The 24,239-nt window shown below is 40.4% G+C and overlaps 1 protein-coding gene and 1 long non-coding RNA gene across 7 annotated transcripts in view; one reads left to right on the forward strand and one right to left on the reverse strand.

Moving 5' to 3' along the window:
• ccdc57 (coiled-coil domain containing 57) overlaps positions 1–24,239 on the forward strand; it is a 188,458-nt gene that overhangs the window by 129,102 nt on the left and 35,117 nt on the right. For 3 of the 6 annotated variants that reach the window (XM_088000590.1, XM_088000591.1, XM_043714705.2), the window contains 6 exons: positions 430–564; positions 9,125–9,362; positions 10,701–10,877; positions 18,654–18,754; positions 21,544–21,744; positions 23,536–23,592. In XM_088000590.1, coding sequence (XP_087856716.1) covers positions 430–564; positions 9,125–9,362; positions 10,701–10,877; positions 18,654–18,754; positions 21,544–21,744; positions 23,536–23,592 — 909 coding nt within the window. The remainder of the gene's footprint in view (positions 1–429; positions 565–9,124; positions 9,363–10,700; positions 10,878–18,653; positions 18,755–21,543; positions 21,745–23,535; positions 23,593–24,239) is intronic. The other 3 variants (XM_043714704.2, XM_043714702.2, XM_088000592.1) reach the window with 3 other exon arrangements.
• The window catches only part of LOC122562133 (uncharacterized), a 147,173-nt gene that overhangs the window by 73,843 nt on the left and 49,091 nt on the right, over positions 1–24,239 (reverse strand). The window lies entirely within an intron of this gene.

Below are 24,239 nucleotides of genomic sequence, written 5' to 3' on the forward strand. Positions count from 1 at the left end.
CTGTACCCACTACTGCAGCCTTTCTCTTGGACAGACTTAAAACAACAATTAACTTATCTGATTCTGTGCTGTGAACTTCGCCCAACGGTTCCTCCAAGATTACTTGTGAATTTCACTGTTAATTTTCCCAGATGCACTCCGATGTCCAGCGACACACGAATTCAAACAGCAAAGGCAATAACTGTGCAGGTTTTCTCTCTCTCTCCTTTACTGTCCTCACCATGTAAGTAGATAAGACCATCAAAAGAGGATAGGAAGGGAATAAAATTTTCTTTAGAAAATGCAAGAATATTTGTGCTGTTAAGTAAATCAAATGAACTGCTAAGAATTACTGCTGGGGAAGATTCCTGGGTGATTTTACCATTTGGTAAATCATGACCCAGAATGTACTGCAAGATTTTTGAAACCTGTTCATGTTATTCTCTTCAGGTTTCAGCCGAACTAAAAGACAATGAATGTAAACTGCAGGAGATGGAGACTTTTGTCCAAACATTGACTCGAGAAAGAGACCAAGCAGTATCTGCACTGCAGCTTCATGGTATTTTTCCAGAACAGAGTTCACAGGTGAAAATTATTTATTAATGTTTTGACCCTATTTTGTGCTTGTTTCTCACTTTCTGTTTATAAAAGTGAAAGACTATAACATGCTGATCGTATTGCAACTGCTGGAGTGCTTTCTCCAAAACAGGCTGCTCCTTTATTGTGAATTGCGAAATAAGCATGATTCTCCATAATGATGATAATTCTGCCAAAGCTGTTTGGAAAGGAACACTTTTTCGTACAAGGTTCCACAAACCAGCCCAATACTAGATAATTTCCTTCAAAAAGAACTATGATTTTGGAGTAAGTTAATTTATACCATACTGCTAATCTATCTAGGATTGTACAAATAGTATAAAGTAGTTCATTTTTCAGTACCCAATCCTTACCCCCAAGCATAGGGATTCAGGAGAGGACAGATGTTTTATAAATAGGAGAGAGGAAAAACAGGAGGATTCTCTGCACCTTCAGTTTTACAATCTGAAAAGTGAAAGAGCAGTTTCCTTCTTGTGTGAACAGGTAATATGGAGAAACTTAAAAGAGAAAATCCCAGTTAAAAAAATAAATTCCACCAATTGTCCTTTACTTAGCTTCAGTATGGGATTACATGTTTCTAAACAAATTTAGCTAAATCTATGGCAGAATGTACACATGCTCCGTCACTGTGCTGCCCTTAGACACTTTTTCACTTCTTCAACTGAACTGAAGTGCTTTTCAAATGGTACTATAGCAGCCAATTAGATTTATATACTGATTTCTGTGTATCAAAAATCCCAAAATACTTTATAAGAAGAGTTGTAAAGACCAAGCCAAATTAAGAAATAGTGGTAGACCAGGTGATCAATATGGACAAAGTGCATAGTTTAGAGGAGATTTGTAGAATTGGAAAGACGGATTGCAAAAGTCTTAGCTGAGTTCCAGAGTGCAAGAATGTGAGGCTAAAGGCTGAGACACTAATTCTGATGCTAAGCGAGAAAGGAGTGCTCTTGAGGGGGGTTTAAACTAACTCTGCAGGGGCATGGGAACCTAGACTGTAGCTTTAGGGTGCAGGACCTGGAGTGTAGGGAGGTTAGGAACATGGCATCAATCGCAAAGGAGGGTGCCTGTAAACAGGAAAGTGGCTTGAAGTGTGTATACTACAATGCAAGAAGTATACAAAATAAGGTAGGTGAACTTGCAGCGTGGGTTGGGACCTAGAATTTCAATGTTGTGGCTATTACGGAGACATGGGTAGAACAGGGACAGGATTGGCTTTTGCAGGTTCCAGGGTTTAAATGTTTTAGTAGGGTAAGAGGTGGGGGTAAAAGAGGGGGAGGTGTGGCATTGCTTGTCAAAGATAGTATTACAGCGGAGGAAAGGACGATGGTTGAAGACTCGCCATCTGAGGTAGTTTGGGCTGAGGTTAGGAATAGGACAGGTGAGGTCACCCTGTTAGGAGTTTTCTACAGGCCTCCTAATAGTTCTAGAGACATAGAATAAAGGATTGCGAGGATGATTCAGGAGAAGAGTGAAAGTAATAGGGTGGTTGTTATGGGGGACTTTAACTTTCCAGATATTGACTAGGAAAGCTATAGCTCGAGTTCGTTAGATGGGTCGCTGTTTGTCCAATGTGTGCAGGAGGGTTTCCTGACACAATATGTAGACAGGCCAACAAGAGGTGAGGCCATACTGGATTTGGTTCTGGGTAACGAACCAGGCCAGGTGTTAGAATTGGAGGTAGGTGAGCACTTTGGGGACAGTGACCACAATTCGGTGACTTTTATTCGAGTGATGGAGAGGGATAAGTGTGCACTGCAGGGCAAGAGTTATAGCTGGGGGCAGGAAAATTATGATGCGGTGAAGCACGACTTAGGATGCGTGGCTTGGAAAAATAGGTTTCAAGGGAAGGGCGCAATTGATATGTGGAGCTTTTTCAAGGAGCAACTATTGAGTGTCCTTGATAAGTATGTACCTGTCAGGCAGGGAGGAAAGGGTCGTGTGAGTGAGCCGTGGTTTAATAAGGAATTGGAATCCCTTGTTAAAGGGAAGAGGGCGGCCTATGTAAAGATGAGGCGTGAAGGTTCAATTGGGGCGATTGAGAGTTATAAGGTAGCCAGGAAGGATCTGAAGAGAGAGCTAAGAGCAGCAAGGAGGGGACATGAAAAGTCCTTAGTTGGTAGGATTAGGGAAAACCCAAAGGCTTTCTATAGGTATGTCAGGAATAAAAGAATGACTAGGGTAGGAATAGGTCCAGTCAAGGATAGTAGTGGGAAGTTGCGTGTAGAGGCTGAAGAGATTAGGGAGACACTGAATGAATACTTTTCGTCAGTATTCACTCAGGAACAGGACATTGTTACCGATGTGAATACTGAGTCACAATTAATTAGAATGGACGGCTTTGAGATATGTAGGGAAGAGGTGTTGGAAATTCTGGAAAGGGTGAAAATAGATAAGTCCCCTGGGCCTGATGGCATTTATCCTAGGATTCTCTGGGAAGCAAGGGAGGAGATTGCAGAGCCATTGGCCTTGATTTTTATGTCCTCGTTGTCTACAGGAATAGTATCAGAAGACTGGAGGATAGCAAATGTGGTTCCCTTGTTCAAGAAGGGGAGTAGGGATAACCCTAGTAACTATAGGCCGGTGAGTCTCACTTCTGTTGTGGGCAAAGTCTTAGAGAGAATTGTAAGGGATAGGATTTATGAACATCTGGATAGGAATAATGTGATCAAAGATAGTCAGCATGGTTTTCTGAAGGGCAGGTCGTGCCTCACAAACCTTATTGAATTCTTTGAGAAGGTGACTAAGGAGGTGGATGAGAGTAAAGCAGTAGATGTGATGTATATGAATTTTAGTAAGGCGTTTGATAAGGTTGCCCATGGTAGGCTACTGCAAAAAATACGGAGGTATGGCATTGATAGTGAGTTGGAGGTTTGGATTAGGAATTGGCTGGCTGGAAGAAGACAGAGGGTAGTAGTTGATGGTAAAGGTTCATCTTGGAGTGCAGTTACTAGCGGTGTTCCGCAAGGATCTGTTTTGGGACCATTGCTGTTTGTCATTTTTATAAATGACCTGGAGGAGGGGCTAGAAGGTTGGGTGAGCAAGTTTGCGGATGATACGAAAGTCGGTGGAGTTGTTGACAGTGAGGAAGGATGTGGCAGGTTACAGCGAGATATAGATAAGCTGCAGAGCTGGGCAGAAAGGTGGCAAATGGAGTTCAATGTAGGTAGGTGTGAGGTGATTCACTTTGGTAAGAGTAACAAGAAAATGGGGTACTGGGCTAATGGGCGGATACTTGGTAGTGTGGATGAGCAGAGGGATCTTGGTGTCCATGTACACAGATCTCTGAAAGTTGCCAACCAGGTAAATAGTGCGGTGAAGAAGGCATATGGCGTACTGGCTTTTATTGGTAGAGGACTTGAGTTCCGGAGTCCTGAGGTCATGTTGCAGTTGCATAAGACTCTGGTGTGGCCACATCTGGAGTATTGTGTGCAGTTTTGGTCGCCATACTATAGGAAGGATGTGGAGGCACTGGAACTGGTGCAGAGGAGGTTTACCAGGATGTTGCCTGGTATGGTAGGAAGATCGTATGAGGAAAGGCTGAGGCACTTGGGGCTGTTTTCATTGGAGAAAAGAAGGTTTAGGGGTGACTTGATAGAGGTGTACAAGATGATTAGGGGTTTAGATAGGGTTGACCATGAGAACCTTTTTCCATGTATGGAGTCAGTTATTACGAGGGGGCATAGCTTTAAATTAAGGGGTGGTAGGTATAGGGCAAATGTTAGGGGTAGATTCTTTACTCAGCGAGTCGTGAGTTCATGGAATGCCCTGCCAGTAGCAGTGGTGGACTCTCCCTCTTTTTGGGCATATGGAGGATAGTGGGCTAGTGTAGGTTAGGTGGGCTTGGATCGGCGCAACATCAAGGGCCAAAGGGCCTGTACTGCGCTGTATTTTTCTATGTTCTATGTTCTAATAGTTTAGAGTTGAAACAACAGATTGTGTTTGTTTGAGTTCACAAATAGGAATATAGTGTACTAGAGCCAAGGATATGTTAAAGCTACACTAATTTTCATTGAGCTCCTGCTATAATATCATACTTTGCTTTGGCAGCCTTATTCTGGCAATGATGTCAAGGCAATTGACAGGGCTTAGAAGAAATTCATAAAGATGGTATCACTGATCAGACATTAGTTACCTATAAAGATTAAATTATTTGAAACAAAATGAGAGGAGAACTGATAATAATTACAGTAAATGCAGGTCATTTCATGAAGATAAATCAGGAAATACTATTTCAGTGAACTGATGAGTTGATAACTAGGTGTAAATTTAAGATTGAGGAAAAAGAAGAGGTTTGAATACTCTTCCTGTTTGTAGGATGTTTGGACATGTATAAATAGTGAGGGAAAGAGAGTTTGTAGTAGCTTTTAAAAGGGAAGGGGATGAAAATTTGCATCACAAAATGTGAATTGCTACACTAGCTGTGAGCCCGAATGGCATAGAGGAATACAGATCCTGTAATGGCTGAAGGGCCTGTTCCTTTGCTGTATTGTTCTTTATTCTTTGTTTTTAATTTTGTTGGACATTTTGTAGGAAACGGTGTGACAAACAGGTTTGAAAATATTGGCGTTTTGTGTAGGATTGCAGCATAGATTTGGAATCTTTGAACAAATCATACTTGAACTTATCCGTTTGGGGGGAGAAAGTTTGGAAAATATTAAATGAATTTGTTGAGACTGGTAATAGGTGAATGTGATGTTAAAGAGTTTGTTACATATATGAATTTTATAAGTTGTTATTTTTGGGGTCTGTATTTTGGTTGTTAGTTTTGGGCCTGTATTTCTAATTTAGAGTGAAATGGAGGAGTGAAGGAGATCATGTGACCTTTCAGCTGTTTACTGAACTGCGAGCAGGGTGACTTGCAGATTTCAAAATTCTTGAGACTTTCTCGGGGCTTTATTTGAACTGGTGTTCCCTTTTCATTCTAATTCATTTACTAGATGATGCAATCACTTAGTAACAATACCTTTACCTTTGTCTTGGTGTTTTGGGTCTTTGGACTCTCAAGCAGAATTAGGATCATCAATATTCTCCAAAATTATCAATCCTCCACTAAAGGCAAAGCCATGACACAACAAAACTGTTAATATCCTAGACACCATAGTATTTAAATTGGCACAACAGACAAATGTTAACAACAAAAGATGTTTTTTAAAATAACGGACCTACTTTTCTAAATATAAAAAGTCATCACCCTAAACATAGCTTCCACGGGACTGGTGAAGTTGCAGCTAATGCAGTTCCATCACCTGCACACACAACTGGAACATTTTAACCAATCCACACCCCACTTGCAACCCCACAATCCCACTGATTCAGCCCCCTCAGATCCAGCTCTGAGTGAGCAGGATGTCTGACATTCTTTTTGAACCTGGGTCCCAGAACATTATCTGGGTCTCTGGATTAACAGTCTAGTGATAATACCACTATACCATCAACTTCATAAAATATTCCTGTTCTTATCTGTTAGCCAGGCTCCCTGTTTGGACTAAATTAACAGTCCCAATCAGGGAACTCATATTCTGAGAGATCCACCTGGCTGACTTCATTACAATCACTACATATAGCAAGTAATTGAGATGGCTAATTGAATAGTACACTTTGAAAACAATCAGAATTGAACATAATAAAAAGGAATAATAACAAAAACTGGTGGAGAAACACAATACGTCTGACAGTATCTGAAGAGAAAGGAACAGAGTTAACGCTTTGAGTTCAATATAACTTTAGAATTGTTCAGAAGTGCAGGAAGTGACTTGATTGAAGTGTGTAAAAGTCTGAACAGTCTTGACAAGGCAGACATGGGAATGATGTTTCCTCTTGTGGGTTAGTCAAGAACTCAGGAGTACTGTTTAAAAAAAATTATGGATAATCCCTTTAAGGACAGGGATGAGGGGATTTTCTTTCTCTCTGAGGGTTGAGCATCTTTGCAATAGTGTGAGATTATTAGAAAGCCTCTTGTCACTTAGCCTTGCAAAAGTCTCAATGTCAATGAGTAAATTACCACCTGAAGTATCCCAGGATAATTCCTAATACTTGTGAAATTGTAAAACATCAAGCTATTTGTACTTGACCTCTAGAAGAGAAAATGAGCATGCAAAAAAATGCTCTAAATAAAAGTACAAAATTGTGTAACAATTTGCCATACCTGTATTTTCAACCTTTCTGAAAATTCAGTGCAGTGTATTTTCTCATACTGTCTATCTCTGTGGCTCTATGGAATGAGCATGCCCTCTAGTGGAGAAATGTATCTAAATTTCATTGGGGTTTAAAGTAGGCCAGGTTTTCCTGCTATTTGGTCTCCATCCTGCAGTTGTAGCTCATCTGTGAAATGTAGCTGGGAAAATTGATGAGGAATTTGCAAGAAACACTGGCAGTTTTAAAAAAGAAAAATCCCTGGGATAGTCATGTGCCAGTATTGAGGATGGCCTGTTGAACCATGTCAAAATCCCATCTGCTGCATGCAAATAAGATTTAGGTTCTATACTGAAGTCCACATTGGATTTCTTTCTCTGACAAACTGTGATCTGCTTCAATCAAATCCTGTGAAAGTAATATTGCTGATTGCTGGATGGCACTGGAGAAATAAATATGTTGCCAAAAGCTTTCTTGCTGGATAATTCATTTATTAAAACTTTGCAAATAAAAATAGATGACGGTTTCACTATCTCCAACTTACCAATATTGTCAACTTTGCTGCAGATTGTGTAAAGATTAATTCAGCCATGAAGTTTAGAATGTAATGGTATTTCCATATGTGAACTCTGCTATACTATGCTTAAAGTGATGGTCTAAAGGATTATAAAGAGAAGCTCAAAGAGGATAACTTCCATTCAGGCACCATTGGAGACAGCTGTCATTTTATTGCTCAGGAACTGGTGCACATCTACACCAGAAGGTCAGCATTGGCATGGCAGTAAAAGTCACTGGGCTACTTTTGTTACAATATTTTTCCAGCAGCTCGGGGTTCATTTATAATTTCAGTCAATCTGCTACTGCTGCTGCATCAGGCATATAATTGGTGCCTTGTTGGTGTGAACTTTCCACTTTATTTCCAATATTAATTTTCAGATAGATGTCATCAATAGGACCCACTTGACTGTCCTTCACTTTGAGCAAGCTATTTTCTTCCCAAAACAAAATACCATTCTCTCAATACACAATGTAACATAAAGCAGCTCATTATGTACATGAATGCAAGCTATTCCAGCAGCTGCAGTTGTACTTTCATTTTAAAATAGTCCCTAATGTCAATGCTATTCATAAGTACAAGGCAGGTTTCTGAATAGTTGCTTATTGACTAAGGCTACCTTTTATATCAGTGCCTGATGATACTGGTTTGGAACGAGAGTTCATTCCATCGTATTTATCACTAAGTAGACCATAAAGATTGAGAAGACACACTTCAGGTTTCCACACCAATCTATTATAGCACTCTAGTACAGTCTTGTTAGATGTCTTTAGTTGTTTTATTTTGCTAGTTCGTAGTCCAGTGGGTGAAGATTGCAGAGAGGTAAATCAGGACGATTAGCCACAGTCAGAGTACCTTTTGGTCCGATGGGAGGGACAGAAAGGTTACAACAGAGATTCAGCCATGAGTGGAAGAGAAGTGGTACTGCTATGTTTCCCTCTTATTGTGTTATTAATGTTTAATTACATATATTTCCACATGGTGCACTGGAATATTAATGTAAATTGCCTGTGCAAGTTTAGGAGTGGGAATTAAACCTATAACTCAGAAACGAGAGTACGATCAACTGAGCAGATTCACATAAAAGGATTAAATTTCTGTCAGTAGCCATGATATGCAATAAAACCGAGATGACTGCATGCAGCTGATTATGAAGGTGATAACAAACAGTCACACAAAAGCTTTTGTGAAGTTGTCACTGAGGGAACACTTCTGTATGGAGGCTAGGGATATAATACATGCCATGCTGCTTTCTGGGATATAAAGCAGTCAGAGAGACTACACGGAAAGAAGACACTATGGATTACCTGAGTATATGCTGCTTTTGATGTTACCTCAAGGATTCAAACAGGCAAAATAAGTAAACATTAACCTGTCCTCTCAAAAGGAAAAATAATTTTCTGAATGGTATCATTTAATTACACAAAAGTATCACTGTATTTCGCTATTTCTGGGTCCTATTTTCATGATTCTGCCTATTTGTCATGAATTCTAGGCCTTCTTTTCCTTCACAGTCTTGTCTTTTTTGGTATTTATTAATTCTTTTTTTTATCTCCAGCTGAGCTAGAATAATTGCAGGTGGTCTGAGATTTTATTTGTACCACTCATAATTGACAATGCTAGATTGGATGTTTAAAAGCTATTCACACCATCTTGCAGAATACTTGAATTTTCTGAGATTTCCTCATTAATCACAAAGAATGCTCTTTGACAACCCCTATTTTACACTAGTACTCAACTTCTGTGTTTCATCACACAAGCCTCTGATACAATATTTTGATGTGGAGTTTTCACCTGTTTGTACAAATTCAATAAACCAAAAAAGACAGTGATCACATTTTGTCTTCAACTTGGCAGAATGCAATACCTGAAAAAGGAAATATAAATAATGCAGAATTCCCTTCAGATGTTATTCGGAAGCTCCAGGAGCAGAATGTGAACCTGCGTAGCGTTATTGCACAAATGAGGAAAGAGATGGAGATGCTGAGTGAGCAAAGTCCTGCCAACCAAAACCAGAATCAATCATTTGATAAGACTGGATCATTCAAGAGCCCCAAAGAACCATCTAAAGATATTATGACCCCATGCACTCCAGGTAACCAGCTTTTAGTGAAACTTGGAACACACGATCGTACCAAAAAGTTCTTCAGAGTTCCTTCGAATGTTCAGTTTATTAAGCAGTACATTGCTGAAAAGTACTGTTCAGCTTGATTCTTAGCCGATGCTCAGTCGGATGGTCCCAGCCAAATTAGTAGCAAAGACTTTAAAAAGTATTTAAGCTCCTCAGGACAAGGAAGGAAAGTTTAGATTAATTCTTCTCACAATCTGGTCAGATTGGAAGAGCCTTGATTTCTTCCTGCTGTAATAATCAGGAGTAAATGGCCTTTTAGCAGTTTTCCAGTTTGAGAAGATCACATCAGGATTGAATATGGGTGGCATGGTGGCACAGTGGTTAGCACTGCTGCCTCAGAGCGCCAGAGACCCGGGTTCAATTCCCACCTCAGGCAACTGTCTGTGTGGAGTTTGCACATTCTCCTCGCATCTGCGTGGATTTCCTCTGGGTGCTCCGGTTTCATCCCACAGTCCAAAAAAATGTGCAGGTTAGGTGAACTGGCCATGTTAAATTGCCCATAGTGTTAGGTGAAGGGGTAAATGTAGGGTCTGGGTGGGTTGCTCTTCGGAGGGTCAGTGTGGACTTGTTGGGCCGAAGGGCCTGTTTCCACACAGTAAGTAATCTAATCTAATCTAATGAATATGGAACTTGGTACATTGAATGGGTTTTGGTCGGTAGAGAGGGATACTTAGAACAGTGAATGGGGACTCAGTACAGACTGCTATCCAGTGTAGTGAAAAAGGGCTTGATTTGCGCAAACATGATACCCAGTGCAGTGGGAAGTTAATGGGGAAATGTGAATGCTTTGCAATGCTTTGGTCTGTATATTCAACTGAACAAGATAATGCGATTTTAAATGCATTTCACAGCAAGTCCTTAATTTTAATACATTTTTACACAAATTTCCTATCTCTGATTTTATTGCTCCTTTTATTTAATGAAATCAAAATGGATGTGATGACAGAATAGAATTCTGTTGCACAAAATAAGTTGGAAAGAAAACTTTCCTAAAATCTCAATATATCCCAGTAATCACACCTGCTAGCATCTTGTTTGTTATCTCTCTGTGCATTGGGCCAACCAGAAGCACGTCCAAGGAATTCATATTGGATTTGAAATGTTAACTGTGTTTCTCTATCTTCATATGCTGGAAGGCCTGCTGAGTTTCTACAGGACTTTCTGTTCTTAAACCAGAAACATTTACTGAGATTAATTTTCTGTTTTTTTGCCTCTGATGTATAATAATGTGAGCAAACTGATACAAAATTACTATATACTTTAAGTTGAAATGACTCCAATATTATTTCTCTACTCTTCAAGAGTATGTTAAATCTTTGGAAGATGAGGTTCATGAACTGAAACAAAAGTGCAGAAAGTTGGAAGGACAACTAGAAGATATTTCAAAAACTTCTCATAAAAACAAGGTTCCCATTCCAAGCCTCCCTGCAGACATTACCTATCTTCAGAACCACACTCGTACTTTAAATGAGACTGTAGGTAAGAACACTACATTGTGAAACACGCAGCATCATAAATTATGCAATGTCCAAAATTTTCATTCACCTCAAAACTCTTTTAATTTACAGGATCACATGTAATACATTTGGAGCAGCATTATATAGTGTATTGCTTCTCATCATTTTTAAGGATAACCAGTATGCTATAATGTTATGTGATACTCTGAATTTATTATTACAAATTGATTCCATCCTTATTTCCACTATTGCAATTATTCCATTCCTTTTCCCTTTCTTACCAGATCTTTATTCACAATTTGGCTATTTAATTCACCAGTTGTTCCACAGAATAGCTTCCTCTTTATTTAAAGAGTAGAAGTCTGCCCTTTTGTGAATTTTAATATTGAACTGATGTTTTTTTTAAAAGGCATGTACAATTTTAAAGTTGTTGATCTGCCCACTGAATCATTATTACAGGAAGAATTATAATGTCATCCACAAAATCAAGCAATGTACAAATGATGGACCAGATATTTAGTTGTTTTGCCATATCTGTTCATTCTAGCCAGGACCTCAGAGGGTGCATTGTTAAGTGGTAGTAATGATAGATTCACAGAATGGTTGTAGCAAGACGAACATCGCTGGTCCCATGCCTCTCTGTTTGTTCCCCTTAGCCCTGTAAATCTTTCTCTTCAGATAATTATCCAATCCTTGAATGATTACCTGCTTTGCCTTTCTGTACATGAAATGGATCCATTTTATTTCTATCTTCCTCTGTGATTGACAAAGGTAAACTATCCCTCTTGTTTCTTCGTGATTTGTCTGCATTCTTTGAAATGGTTAACTATGCCATCCTTCTCCAACATGTCTTCACTAGCAATGAACATGTTTGAACTGCACTTCTATGGCTCCATTTTTGCGCATTCAATCATAGCCAGAGAATCACCTGCTATAACCAGAGGCAGAACTCCTCATCAAAAACTGACGTGGGGCAAGAGGATTGGTTGCTTAGGAATTAATTTTAGAGGCTGAGTGAGTAGTCCTGGGAGAGAGATAGAGTGTGTAAAGTTTTTATTTTCTGTTGTTTGTAGTTGTTAAGAATTGAGACAGAAGGAAAAATCTGCTTTGTGGAGTAGAAGGTTAAGTAACTGGTTCCTAGTTTATTGTCCGCAATTGATAAGGTTAACAATGGCAGGAGAACATAGTCCCGTGGAATACTCCTCCTGTATTATGTGGGAAATCAGGTACTCTTCTAGTGACCATGGCAATCATATATGCAGGAAGTGTGTTCAGTTGCAGCTCCTGATTAGCTGATTGGAGCACCTGGAGCTGTGGATGGACTCCCTGTGGAGCATCTGTGATTCTGCAGATGTTGTGAATAGCACATTTAGTGAGTTCATCACACCGCAAGTAAGACCTACACAAACAGAAAAGCATTGGGTGACCACCAGAAACAGGAATAAGCGTGGGCAGGCTGTGCAGGAGTCCCCTGTAGCCACCTCCTGCTCAAACAGATACACCATTTTGAATACTCTTGTGGGGGGTTGGGGTGGGGGTGGGGTGGGGGGGAAGGGAGCGAAATGGCATCTCAGGACAAAACAGCCAAGGTTGCAGCACCACAGTTCGCTCTGCTGCACAGCAGGGAAGGAAAAAGACTGGGACAACTTCAATTATAGGGGATTCACCTGGAAGGAGAACTGCTAGGTGGTTCTGTGATAGCAAGCAAGACTTTTGAATAATATGTTGTTTCCCTGGTGCCAGGGTCAGGGATGTTTCAGAGGATCTGCAGGATGTACTGAAGGGGAGGATGAATAGCCAGCAGTCATGGTACATATCAGTACCAACAACACAGGTAAAATAGACATAAGCTCCGGCTGAAGGAATTTAGAGAGTTGGATAGTAGATTAAAGAGGCTATTAAGGTTGTAGTCTCCAGATTACTTCCAGTGCCATGTCCTACTGACTGTAGGAATAAGAAGGTAATTCAGATGAACATGTTGCTAAAGGGATAGTGTAGGAAGAAAGATTTTTGGAGTATTGGGACAGCTTCCAGGGTAGGTGAAACTTCCGAAAGAAACCGACAACAAACTCGCAGTCCTGGACATCACAGTCAAAAGAAAGGACAACAGAGAACTACAAACCTGCATATACAGAAAACCGACAAACACTGACCAAATACTTAACTACACCAGCAACCATCCCAACACACACAAACGAAGCTGTATCAGATAATTATCCACTCCAACGAGCCACCACACACTGCAGCACAGACAAACTTCGGAAAACAGAGAAGAACCACCTATACAACGTATTCAAGAAGAACGGATACTCAAATAATAGTGCGCAGATTCTTCAAGAACAAACCACGACAAGCAGACCAAACACAGTCAGAAACCCTAACCACCTTACCATACATCAAAGAAGTTTCAGAAATGACAGCCAGACTACTAAGACCCCTCGGAATCCTAGTAGCACACAAACCCACCAACACTCTCAAACAAAAACTAACAAACTTAAAAGACCCAGTACAACCCATGGACAAAACCAATGTCATCTACAAAATTCCATGCAAGGACTGCCACAAACACTACGTAGGACAAACAGGAAGAAAGCTAGCCACCAGGATACACAAACACCAGCTAGCCACAAAAAGACACTATCCTCTCTTCCTCGTATCCCTACACACGGATGAAAAAAACCACCATTTCGACTGGGACAACATATCTATTCTGGGACAGGCTAAGCAAAGACATGCCAGAGAATTCCTAGAGGCCTGGCACTCCAACCACAACACCATAAACAAACACACAGATCTAGATGCCACCTATCAACCCCTCAGAAAACGAACAGGAAATGACATCACCACAAACCCCAGGAACCCCATCCAGGAGAAAGATATAAATAGAAAGCAGGAGACAATAGCTACGCTTCACTTGGAGGTCGCCACTGATGATATTACCTAGCCAGATAATGAAACGTCTGGATATCAAACCTACAGCTCAGCAAGCAAACCTACACCCGTATAATTAGTAAGTTGTTGCAGATGACACAAAAATTGATGGTGGTGTTGATGGTGAAGAGGATGGTCTGAGGTTACAGTCTGATATTGATCAGCTGATAAAATGGACAGAGCAATGACAGATGGAAAGTAGGAGTCTTTTAAAAGTAGTATGGTGAGAATTCAAGGCCAACATGTTCCTCTTAAGAGCAAGGGCTGTAAGCCTGCGGAACCCTGGATGTCAAGGAATATAAAGAGTTGAAAAGTGTGGCACTGGAAAAGCACAGCTGGTCAGGCAGCATCCGAGGAGCAGAGGATGACATTTCGGGCATCAGCCCTCCATCGGGAAGGGGGCTGAGAGAGGGTAGGGATGAGGCTATTGGGGAGGTAGTTGGGAAGGCGTTAGGTGATGCAGGTAGGTGTGATTGTGATTGGTTGGTGGGAAGGGTGGACCGGATAGGTGGGAAGCAAGATGAACAGGTGGGACAGGTCAAGAGGACGGTGCTGAGTTGGAGGGTTGGATCTGGGATGAGATGGGGGGAGGGAAGATAAGGAAACTGGTAAAGTCAACGTTGATACTGTGTGGTTGAAGGGTCCTAAGGCAGAAGATGAGATGTTCTTCCTCCCGCCATTCGGTGGCTTGGATTTGGCAGTGGAGGTGGCCCAGAACTTGCATGTCCTTGATGGACTGGGAGGGGAAGTTGAAGTGGTCAGCCACAGGGTGGTGGGCTTGCTGGGGTGTGTCCCCCAGAAATGTTCCCTGAAAGGCTCACAAGTTGGCGTTCCATCTCCCCAGTGTAGAGGAGACCACATCAAGAGCAGTAGACACAGTAGGTGAGGAATACAGAAAGTTTGATAAAGAAAAAGAAGAAAGCATATGTCAGATACAGTGCATTAAAAAAGGAGACAGGCTCTTCAAAAGTTCAGAAAGTATAGAAAGTTACGTAAAAAGGAAATGAGGAGGGCAAAGAGGGGCCATATCTTTGGCAGATGGGATCAAGGAAAACCCCAAAGCTTTTTATAAGTTTATTAAAAGTGGGAGAATTACCAGAGAAAGAGAGGGACCTATTAGAAACCAAAGGGGCAACATGTGCATGGAGCCAATGGACATGTAAATAAATACTTCTCATTTGTATTCACAAAGGAGAAAGACACTGTAACTAGGGATTTCAGTTGGGATGGTGAGGTTCTGGAAAACATTAATCTTAATGAGGAAGAGATAGTAGATGTCTTAGCAGGCATTCAGGGCCATAAATCCCTGAATTGCATCCCAAGCTGTTATGGGAGGCAAGAGAGGAGATTGCTGGAGCCCTGGCAAATATATTTGCTGCTTTGCTGGCCACAGGTGACTTGGGGATCGCTAATGTGGTTCCTTTGTTCAAGAAGGTCAGCAGGGATGGGGCAGGTAATTACAGATGAGTTAGTTTGACCTCAGTAGTAGGAAATTACTGAAAAAAATTCTGAAGGAAAGATTAATCAAATAATTTAGACAGGCAAGGATTGGTCAAGGATGATCAGCAACGATATTTAGTGGAAGATGCTGTTTGACTGATTTAATTGAGATTTTTGAAAAGGTGAGTAAATATATTGAAAAGGGTAATGTAGTTGATTTTTACATGGACTTTAATTAGGCCTTTGACAAGGTCTCACGTGGAATGCTGGTCCAAAAGGTAAAAGCCTAGGGGATCCAAAGCAAGTTTGCAAACTGGATCCAAAATTGGCTTACAAATAGGAGGCAAAAGATGACAGTGGAGGGTTGTTTTTGTAATTGGAAGCCTGTGAACAGCAGTGTACCACATGGTTCGGTGATGGGACCCTTAATGTTTTATTATGTACATTAATGACTTAGATGTGAATATGGAAGGTGTCGGAGAAATGTCCTGTTTCCAAGAAACCTTGTACACGGACCTTGTGAAATTACACGTTTGTTTATTTCATGATATAGTGTGAAGAGGTCAATGACTGCACAGCTCGGAATGGCCGCTCAGCACTGATGAGTTTTAACCTCTTCCCTTAGCTACAGGCATATAAAGGGTTACAAATGGCTGATTGTTTGTTGCAGAACAATACAGGTCTAACTATGATAGATGGTTTAACAATATTAAAAGGCTAACAACACTACTGGTCTAACAACATTGATTAGTTGAACAATTGAAACTGATCAGGTGGCATCCTGTTCATAGTAGCAAGCGGTCAGAGACTATCAATAATAAATAGTTTGGACATCTTGTCAGCAGGGGTATTGTTTTAGCTGGAGTTCTCATGAGGAGAGAGACCACTCTGGGGACTCATCAGTGGGTGCGGTGGTACAACTGCATTTGTCAGTGAGAGAATCCAATTAGCGGGCCATTTAACTAAATTGTTTCCTCTGGTCAGGAAATTGGCTTTCATAGCCAATTCCTGTGAATGACTTCAGCAAATTAGCTTGTATGTCTCCTATAAGCAGGGAAAATGACTTCCACAATCAAATGGTTTCCCTTCTCCCACAGAAAGTATCATTAGTAAGTTTGCAGAAGACATGAAAATTGGTGATGTTGTTAATAGTGAAGAGGATGATCTCAGTTGAAACTTTATTGCTGGAACAGCACAGCAGGTCAGGCAGCATCCAGGGAACAGGAGATTCGACGTTTCGGGCACAGGCCCTTCTTCAGGCCTGTGCCCGAAACGTCGAATCTCCTGTTCCCTGGATGCTGCCTGACCTGCTGTGCTGTTCCAGCAATAAAGTTTCAACTTTGATCTCCAGCATCTGCAGACCTCACTTTCTCCTAGAGGATGATCTTAGGCTACTGTCTGATATTGATCAGCTGGTAAAATTGGCAGAGCAATGGCAGATTAGAATTCAATCCAATTGTGCAAGGTGATGCATTTTGAGAGGTCTAAAAAGGGAATTATATATGCATTTTATGGTAGGTCCTTAGGGAGTACTGAAGAACTAAGGGAGAAAATGAGGACTGCAGATGCTGGAGATCAGAGTCCAAAAAGTATGGTGCTGGAAAAGCACAGCCGATCAGGCAGCATCCGAGGATGGCGAAGAGCTTATGCTTGAAACGTCGACTCTCCTGCTCCTTGGATGCTGCCTGACCGGCTGTACTTTTCCAGTGCCATACCTTTTGACTCTGAAGAACAAAGGGACCTTGGTGTACAAGTCCACAGATTCCTGAAGGTATCAGCACAGGTGGACAGGGTGGTTAATGAGGTATATGCCTTCATTAGCCAGTACAAAAAAATCTAGGAGCAAGAAAGTCTCAGTATTAATTTATAAAATATTGGTCAGGCCACAGTTGGAATACCGTGTGCAGTCTAGTCGCCATATGATCAGAGGAATGTGATTGGCAGGAGTAAGTAGTTTAGAGGAGATCTGAGGAAAACTTTTTTTCACCCAGGCAGTGGTAGATATATGGAACATACTGCTTGAGAGGGTGGTGGAGGCAAGTACTCTCTCAATGTTTGAGGCATCTGGATGAGTACATAAAATGCCAGGGAATAGTAAGCTACGGACCAAATGCAGGTAAATGAAATTAGTGTAGTTTGGTGTTTGTTGGTTGGCATAGACATGGTAGACTGAAGGGACTATTTCCATGCTGGATGACACTATGACTCTAACTTCCTTTCCTATATATTCTTGGACTTTGCTTAGGCACAGTATGTTGATGAGAAACAACATCTAAAAGCTTAGTGTTAGTTTCCAAATGTTCCCCTTAGCTGTACAACAGCACCATTTCCTTCAACCAGTGCACTATCTCTAAAATGTCAGACTGATGTCCGACATCCAATACTGGATATGTAGAAATTTCCCCCAGTTAAATATTGGGAGTTTTAATTGTATAAATTACATTTGAGTGTCTTCTGATGAAGGTGGTAGCATTAGAAACTTTATGTGAAGGTACTTAGGGCTCTGGTGACGTAGCGTTAGTGTCCCTATCTCTGAAACAGGAGTCAGGGTTCAAATCCCCCCTGCTCCAGAGATGAGTAATAACATCTCTGAACATGTTTATTAGAATTATTGACATGAAAGCCCTTGTGATGCAATGGTATTGTCCCTGCCTCTCAGCCAAGAGGCCTGTGTTCAAGTCACACCTACTCTAGGTGTGCCTAATACCATTTCTGAATGGACTGATTAGAAAATATCGACATTTCTAATGTTCCAGTTTGTTAATAAATCTAAGCTATGTAAAGGTTGGCTTCTGGACGATTTACAAACAGCTGGTTGTAAGAGGTTTAACTTGGTAACTGGGAATTATTGTTTAAAGGTGAAAGAAAAGAGGTGTCAGTCTTAACTCCATTTGGATTTATTAACCAAATGAAATACAACTGATATGACTCCAAACCTTACAATCTCCACTTGTAGTCACTTAAACTTAGGTTTTCTAATAAGAGGGAAGACCAAACCATTCCCATAGATTGTCACCACACGTTTAATTCCCAAACTATCAATTCTATTCTCCTGCCTGGTAAGTGACTGAGACTGAGCCGGATTGTTTGCAACACTGGTGTTAAACTTGAGCCTGAAATTATCTTCCAACTATACACCTCTACTGTGATGAGGACCACCTGTCCACCATCTCCATAACATTGCCTGACAACACATTTAACAATTTTCAATCCATGGCCTTCTAAGGAACAGCATTTCACAATTTACATCTCTTACTGATATTATTCATAGTGACAAAAGCTTAGATCCTTCACTTTGGAGTTTAAGCCCATATCATTTTGCTATTTAGCCTTGGCTATATAAATGTGTCTCAATAACATTGAAAGGATTAATTCTGTACTTTAAATATATTTTATACGTTATCCCTTCTTTTCCTTTTTATGTTAGCTAGCCTTCGTGCTGAAAAGATCTCTATAGCTGCTACTACAAAGAAGCATGAAGCTAGGATTGTACATTTGAACTCTCTGGTAATGCAGCTCACACAACAGGTAACGTACTACAATAATCTGGATAATTCATACAGAAACCTATTGTGAAATTGCCTCCAAGCAGCCAGACAGATCTTTTCACCTGCCATGGCTAAAATTTACGAGCTAGTCTGAATCATCAGCTGAAAGAATAAGACTGCCCATTCTTGCTGATTCAGTAAAATAGTTTGTCAAAGTCCAATTAATACAGACAATTCAAGACAACTTGCATCTCCACGAGGTTGCAGAAAAGATAAACTAAAAAATATGTACTTCTGCCATTAAGTATGACAGTTTTGAAATTGCTGACTATAGTCAAAGATAGAATTCATCATGGTGAATATAATTGTCAATGATTTTCTACTTTTATGAACACCCTGTGAAACTAAATTGCAGAACCATTTACCATGAATAAAAAACGAATGAACCTGCACATGTGTAGTATATTTTAGGAAACAAGGATATTCCAAAATGCTTTCCAGTCAGTAAAATAATAGTAATTGTGTTGTAAACTTTCCATAGTCTTACCAACCCATAGGGCTGCTCTCCCATCGGAGAGAGACGACTGGCTGTGGTTTAACATGAGGGTCATGACGCTTCAGGTATGGGGAGAGGTTGAGAAAGACGGTCCTTCATGGCAACCTCACTTGGTTCAGGAATTAATCCCATGCTGTTGGTGTCACTATGCATTGCCAGCTAGCCTCCAGCCAGTTGAGCTAACTGGCTCCCAAGAAGGTAAAGGGCTAAGCTGTCAATTAGAGAAACACAACTGGTGGTGGCTTAACCTGAGGGTCTCCGTGGCACAGGCAAGGGCAGAGGTTGAGAAGGAGCATCCTCCATGGTAACCTCAGCTGGTGTAGGGAATTAAACCCATACTGCTGGCATCAGTCTGCATTGCAAACCAGCCATCCAGCTAACTGAACTAACATTTGCAGCGTGTTCCAGATCCAAACTATCTGCTGCATGAAATGATTTTTGTCCTGTTGCCCTTGTGTTTTTTTGCTAATCACTTTGAACTGATGGCCTCTGGTTCTTGAGTCTTCTGTCAATGGAACAATTTCTCCTTGTCCTTTCACCTTCAATGTTTTGTATACAATAACCCTTAATTCTCACCAGTCCTTGTATTTGTCACATAGAAACGCTTCATTCTTCCATACAAACTTCACACTTTCCTGCAGTAAATTGCAAGCCTGTCCTTGCCCTCTTGAGTTTTATTGCTATAATCCTCACAAATCGCAATATTTTCAAGTGTTATGCCATCAGCTTGGTAGCTATTATTCATAGGTGAGTCTTGACGAATATTGTTTGGCTATTGAACTGCAGGAGCATTACATCTGCATTTTATTTGACTCTTTTATATGCATTCCCAACAGGATCACTAATTAATTTCTCCTCTAATCCAGAGGACACTGCTACCAAGTAGTGCAGTCTAGCCAAAATAATCTTGTTTGGATACAGACCAGAGATTGAATATGGAAATTTTCTGGGCTGTAAGAGATAGTTATGCACTGCTTAAATTTTCAGAGTCTTTGTGGGAAATATGATGTGTGTTCTATCACAGTCCTAGAGTTAAGATTACATAAATTACTCTTGCTTGTTTTCATGGGTGTTAATCACTTTACGCACTAAAAATTGACAACAGTTTCTGTAAGCATGTAGCCCCACCGTGAACTGAAACCTGAGTGTTGCACTCTTTAAAATTTTGTGCGTGTAGATCAGTTTTAATAATTGATTCCTAGAGAATACTGAATGTCATCTAAATCTTTAATGAGTTTAGAAAATGAAAATTATCGCCAGGGCATTGTACTTACTTCAGGCTAAACTACAGCTGCCACTACTCCATGTCAGAAACATGTCTATTTTTGAGGTGATGGTCCTTTGATTAATATGAGACGGGGCTTCCATCTATCTCCAGGAGGAAGCCTTGCCTCATAGAGCTGCTGGAAATGGGAAGCCAGTTGCTCTGCACATTGGCACCACCAACTGGAATAGTGGCCACGGCCCATGCTCCAGATCAGGTCGGTCATAGGGACAGTGTTCTGTAATAGATCTGGACATGCAGATGGAACTGTCACTGGGCCCAGACTGATAGGGCCCAGCAAGGAGAGGTTGCGGACTTGTTGAACATGGCAGAAGATGACAAGAGTGCATGTAGGAACAAACAGCTGTTGAGTAGAACTTCTATTTGCCATCGGGTACGCAGAAAGAAGCAACCACATCCCTTCAACTAGTCAGTAGCCCTGAGGTTAAACCAGCCTTCATGCACATTGAACACTGGACTCTCCCACAGCCCATTAAATCTGAGGAGCAGTGGGATGAGGTCCTTAATTGGGTATTATTTGCTCATGTAATTGAGCATGTCATTTTCTTCAATGGGGCCATGGTTGGGTACCCACCCAACACAGCTGTTCGTAAAATCACAATGGGAACAGGGTTGGGTAGGTCAGCGATAGAAGGGCTTACAGCCTGAATGGCATGCTGCCCTAATTTACTGATGCACCCACCTGTTTTCCTGCACACAGTTGTCATAAAATTCAGTCAATTATGTACTGGTATAAAGCTGTAAATTGTTTTCCAGTATAATGTGTAGAATTTGAAAATATAAACTTCATGGCTTACTATGTATGCTGACAATTGTTAGCTGTTCTTCAATTATGATAAAAACCATATGCAACATAAGAAGCTTCTCACTGCCAATTCAAAATAAGATTACAAGAGAACTTTATGCTCTGATTTAACATCTATTTAAATGGGAGTTTGAAATTGACCTCTTTTACCTGGAATTCTGTAATGTTTCTGTTTCTTCACAGTTACGTCAGAAGCAGGTTGAAATTAACCAATTGCGATATGAGTTAACTAGTCAACAACAGCGAACAAGTGCAGAAATTGTGAGGTTAAATGAGCGAATTGCTGAACTAGAATTACAGTTGGTAGAAGCACACAGAGAGGCAGATGAATACTTTAAGGGGAACCTTCAACAAAATGCAGAAGCTGTGGCTTTAGGAAATGAGGTAATGAGTTAAATTCTGTCTCTAAATCCCAAAATAAACATGTTTCATTTTTGAGACCTTTTTTCCTGTTAGTACATGTTTCTAAAGCCTCTCTTCTGTCATCCAGCTCATTGTGACGGTTCCATTCTTTTCTATCCAGTTGTAGTCAGAAGATTATCCACAGTGGCTCCTTCCTATTTCTCATCCACATGCTGGCTCTTGGCAACATCATGTATAAACCTAACTGCTGGTACACCTGTACAATGATGATGTGAAGCTCAGCTTCACCATTCACTCTCAACTTCTTCACTGTATCTGAATTGTCATGATCCTAGTATGTCAACCAGTTTTGAATGAGCAGAAACTTCCTCCGGTTATTTATTGAGGAGACGAAAGTAGTTGTTTTGTATTCCTGTCAAAACTTTCACTCCTTAGCTATCAACTCTGTTCAGTCCCTCTCTATCATTTTCTAAAGTTCAACCAGACCAGGTAGAGCCCTGGCATCCTATCTGGTGCTGAGCTCCTGCACGTGTATCAACCAGACTAGTTTCCTGGTCAAGAATGCTTCTGTCCATCCTCAGGTAATCCTGTATCAACTTCTGGCTCAACATACCTACCAAAATCTTTATCCGTGCATTTGGTACTTCTGGACTTGACTATTTTAATGTTTTCCTGGCTGACATTCCTTATTCCACACTCCATGAATTAGAATACATTCAAAGGATCCCAGTGCTATCTGATCTGCATTGGCCCAACATTACCACGGTTTTTAAATCCTGCTTTTTAAATCTCTCCACACCTCAACTTTCAATCCTCCAGAATTCATGTACCTCTTTATTTCTGGCCTTTTCGTCCTGATTTTAATTACACATTAATCACCAATTGTTGGTGACCATATGTTCAGCTACTGATGTCCTAACTTCTGGGATTCCTTCCCCAAACCGCTCCACCTTCTTACTAGCCTCTTCTTTTAAGGATCTCCTTAATCAAAATGTGTTCATCTGCTGTAATATATTCTTGTGCGGCATGGCATCAAATTTTGTTTGATGACATTCCTCTGAAGTGCCTTGGAATGTTTTACTGCATTAAAGGTGTTATATCAAATGCAAACTGTTGGCTGGGATCAAAAAACAAATGACTTCAACAGAAGAGTTATTGAAGTAATCCTTGGCTCTGCCAAAATATTCCTGAAATGTCAGCCATGAGGAGAATGAGCATTTCCTGTTTCTGAAAAAAAGTGCTTTGACTTCACTTAGTACCTGCCATAATACTGATGTAGTTTCTGACAAATGGTCCTCTCTTGTCAAATTATTAATCCTAGCTAGAAGTACTTGTGCATGTAAGATGTATCTCCTTAGCTGGAACCTAAACTACAGTACGTCTTGGTTTTTGGATTGTATGTTGTATTGAAAGTATTCTGAGGACAGGTTTTATGATACTTATGCAAAGTTAACTATTAATAATGTTGAAGTTAAAAATCACACAACGCCAGGTTATGGTCCAACAGGTTTATTTGGAAGTACTAGCTTTCTGAGTACTGCTCCTTCATAGTAGCTGTGGAGCAGGATTATAAGACAGAGAATGTATAGCAAAAGATCACAGTGTCATGCAACAAACCTAAACATCTACCAACCTCTGGGTTATGGAGGAGCAGTGCTCCAAAACATTGTACTTCCAAACAAACCTGTTGGACTATAACCTGGTGTTGTGATTTTTAACTTTGTCCACCACAGTCCAATACCAGCACTTCTACATAATAATTTTGAAAGGAATGAAAAGAAAAACTTATGTCAAAATTAATCTTCTTTCCAGGTTTCCGCTCTGAAACTGGATTTGGTGAGTGGCTGTACTCCAGTTGTGGTTGAACAGGTAAATGTTTATTCACAAGGCATCTAGTTATGAATAAATCCTTTACACCTAGATTTCCCTTTGATTTGGTTTAATCTGTACACATTTTCCTTCACTGGCCTAGTTTAATGTGCTATTGCCCATGGAGAAGAATTGATGCACTGCATAATAGGTATTGACCCTGTGTATGCATTCAAACAAAACACTTCAGTGTTATTGTACATAGCCCAATTTAGAATTACAAAATCACAATGTGTGTAAGTGTAGCACATTTGAATCTTTGTTAATACGCAGAAAAAGGAGTTAAATGTTTGAAACTGTCAAAATAATTTTTCATTCAAACTTCTCCCAAAGGCCTTCAAAATCTTAAGAAATAATTGGACTTGTATTGATTTTGGATTCCAATAAACTTGACAATATCGGGGCATTATTAATCTGAATATCTAGTACACAGTGCATTTTTTAAAAATTGAAATCAGGTTGCAGGTAGATAACAAACATTCCCATATCAAATCGATGACTTGAATTTAGTTCAGTTTGAAGGAATGTGGACCTATACGTAGATCCTATGAGCCCCTTACTTGTTAAGTTTGAACTACAGTGCACTTATTTGGATTTATTTTACAATTCATTGGTTTGTTATAGACTTATATTAATGAACATGCAAC

This window comes from Chiloscyllium plagiosum, unplaced genomic scaffold (genome assembly GCF_037043375.1).
Source record: "Chiloscyllium plagiosum isolate Xiang-an unplaced genomic scaffold, Cpla_swu_hap1 HiC_scaffold_25, whole genome shotgun sequence".
Taxonomy (NCBI): domain Eukaryota; kingdom Metazoa; phylum Chordata; class Chondrichthyes; order Orectolobiformes; family Hemiscylliidae; genus Chiloscyllium; species Chiloscyllium plagiosum.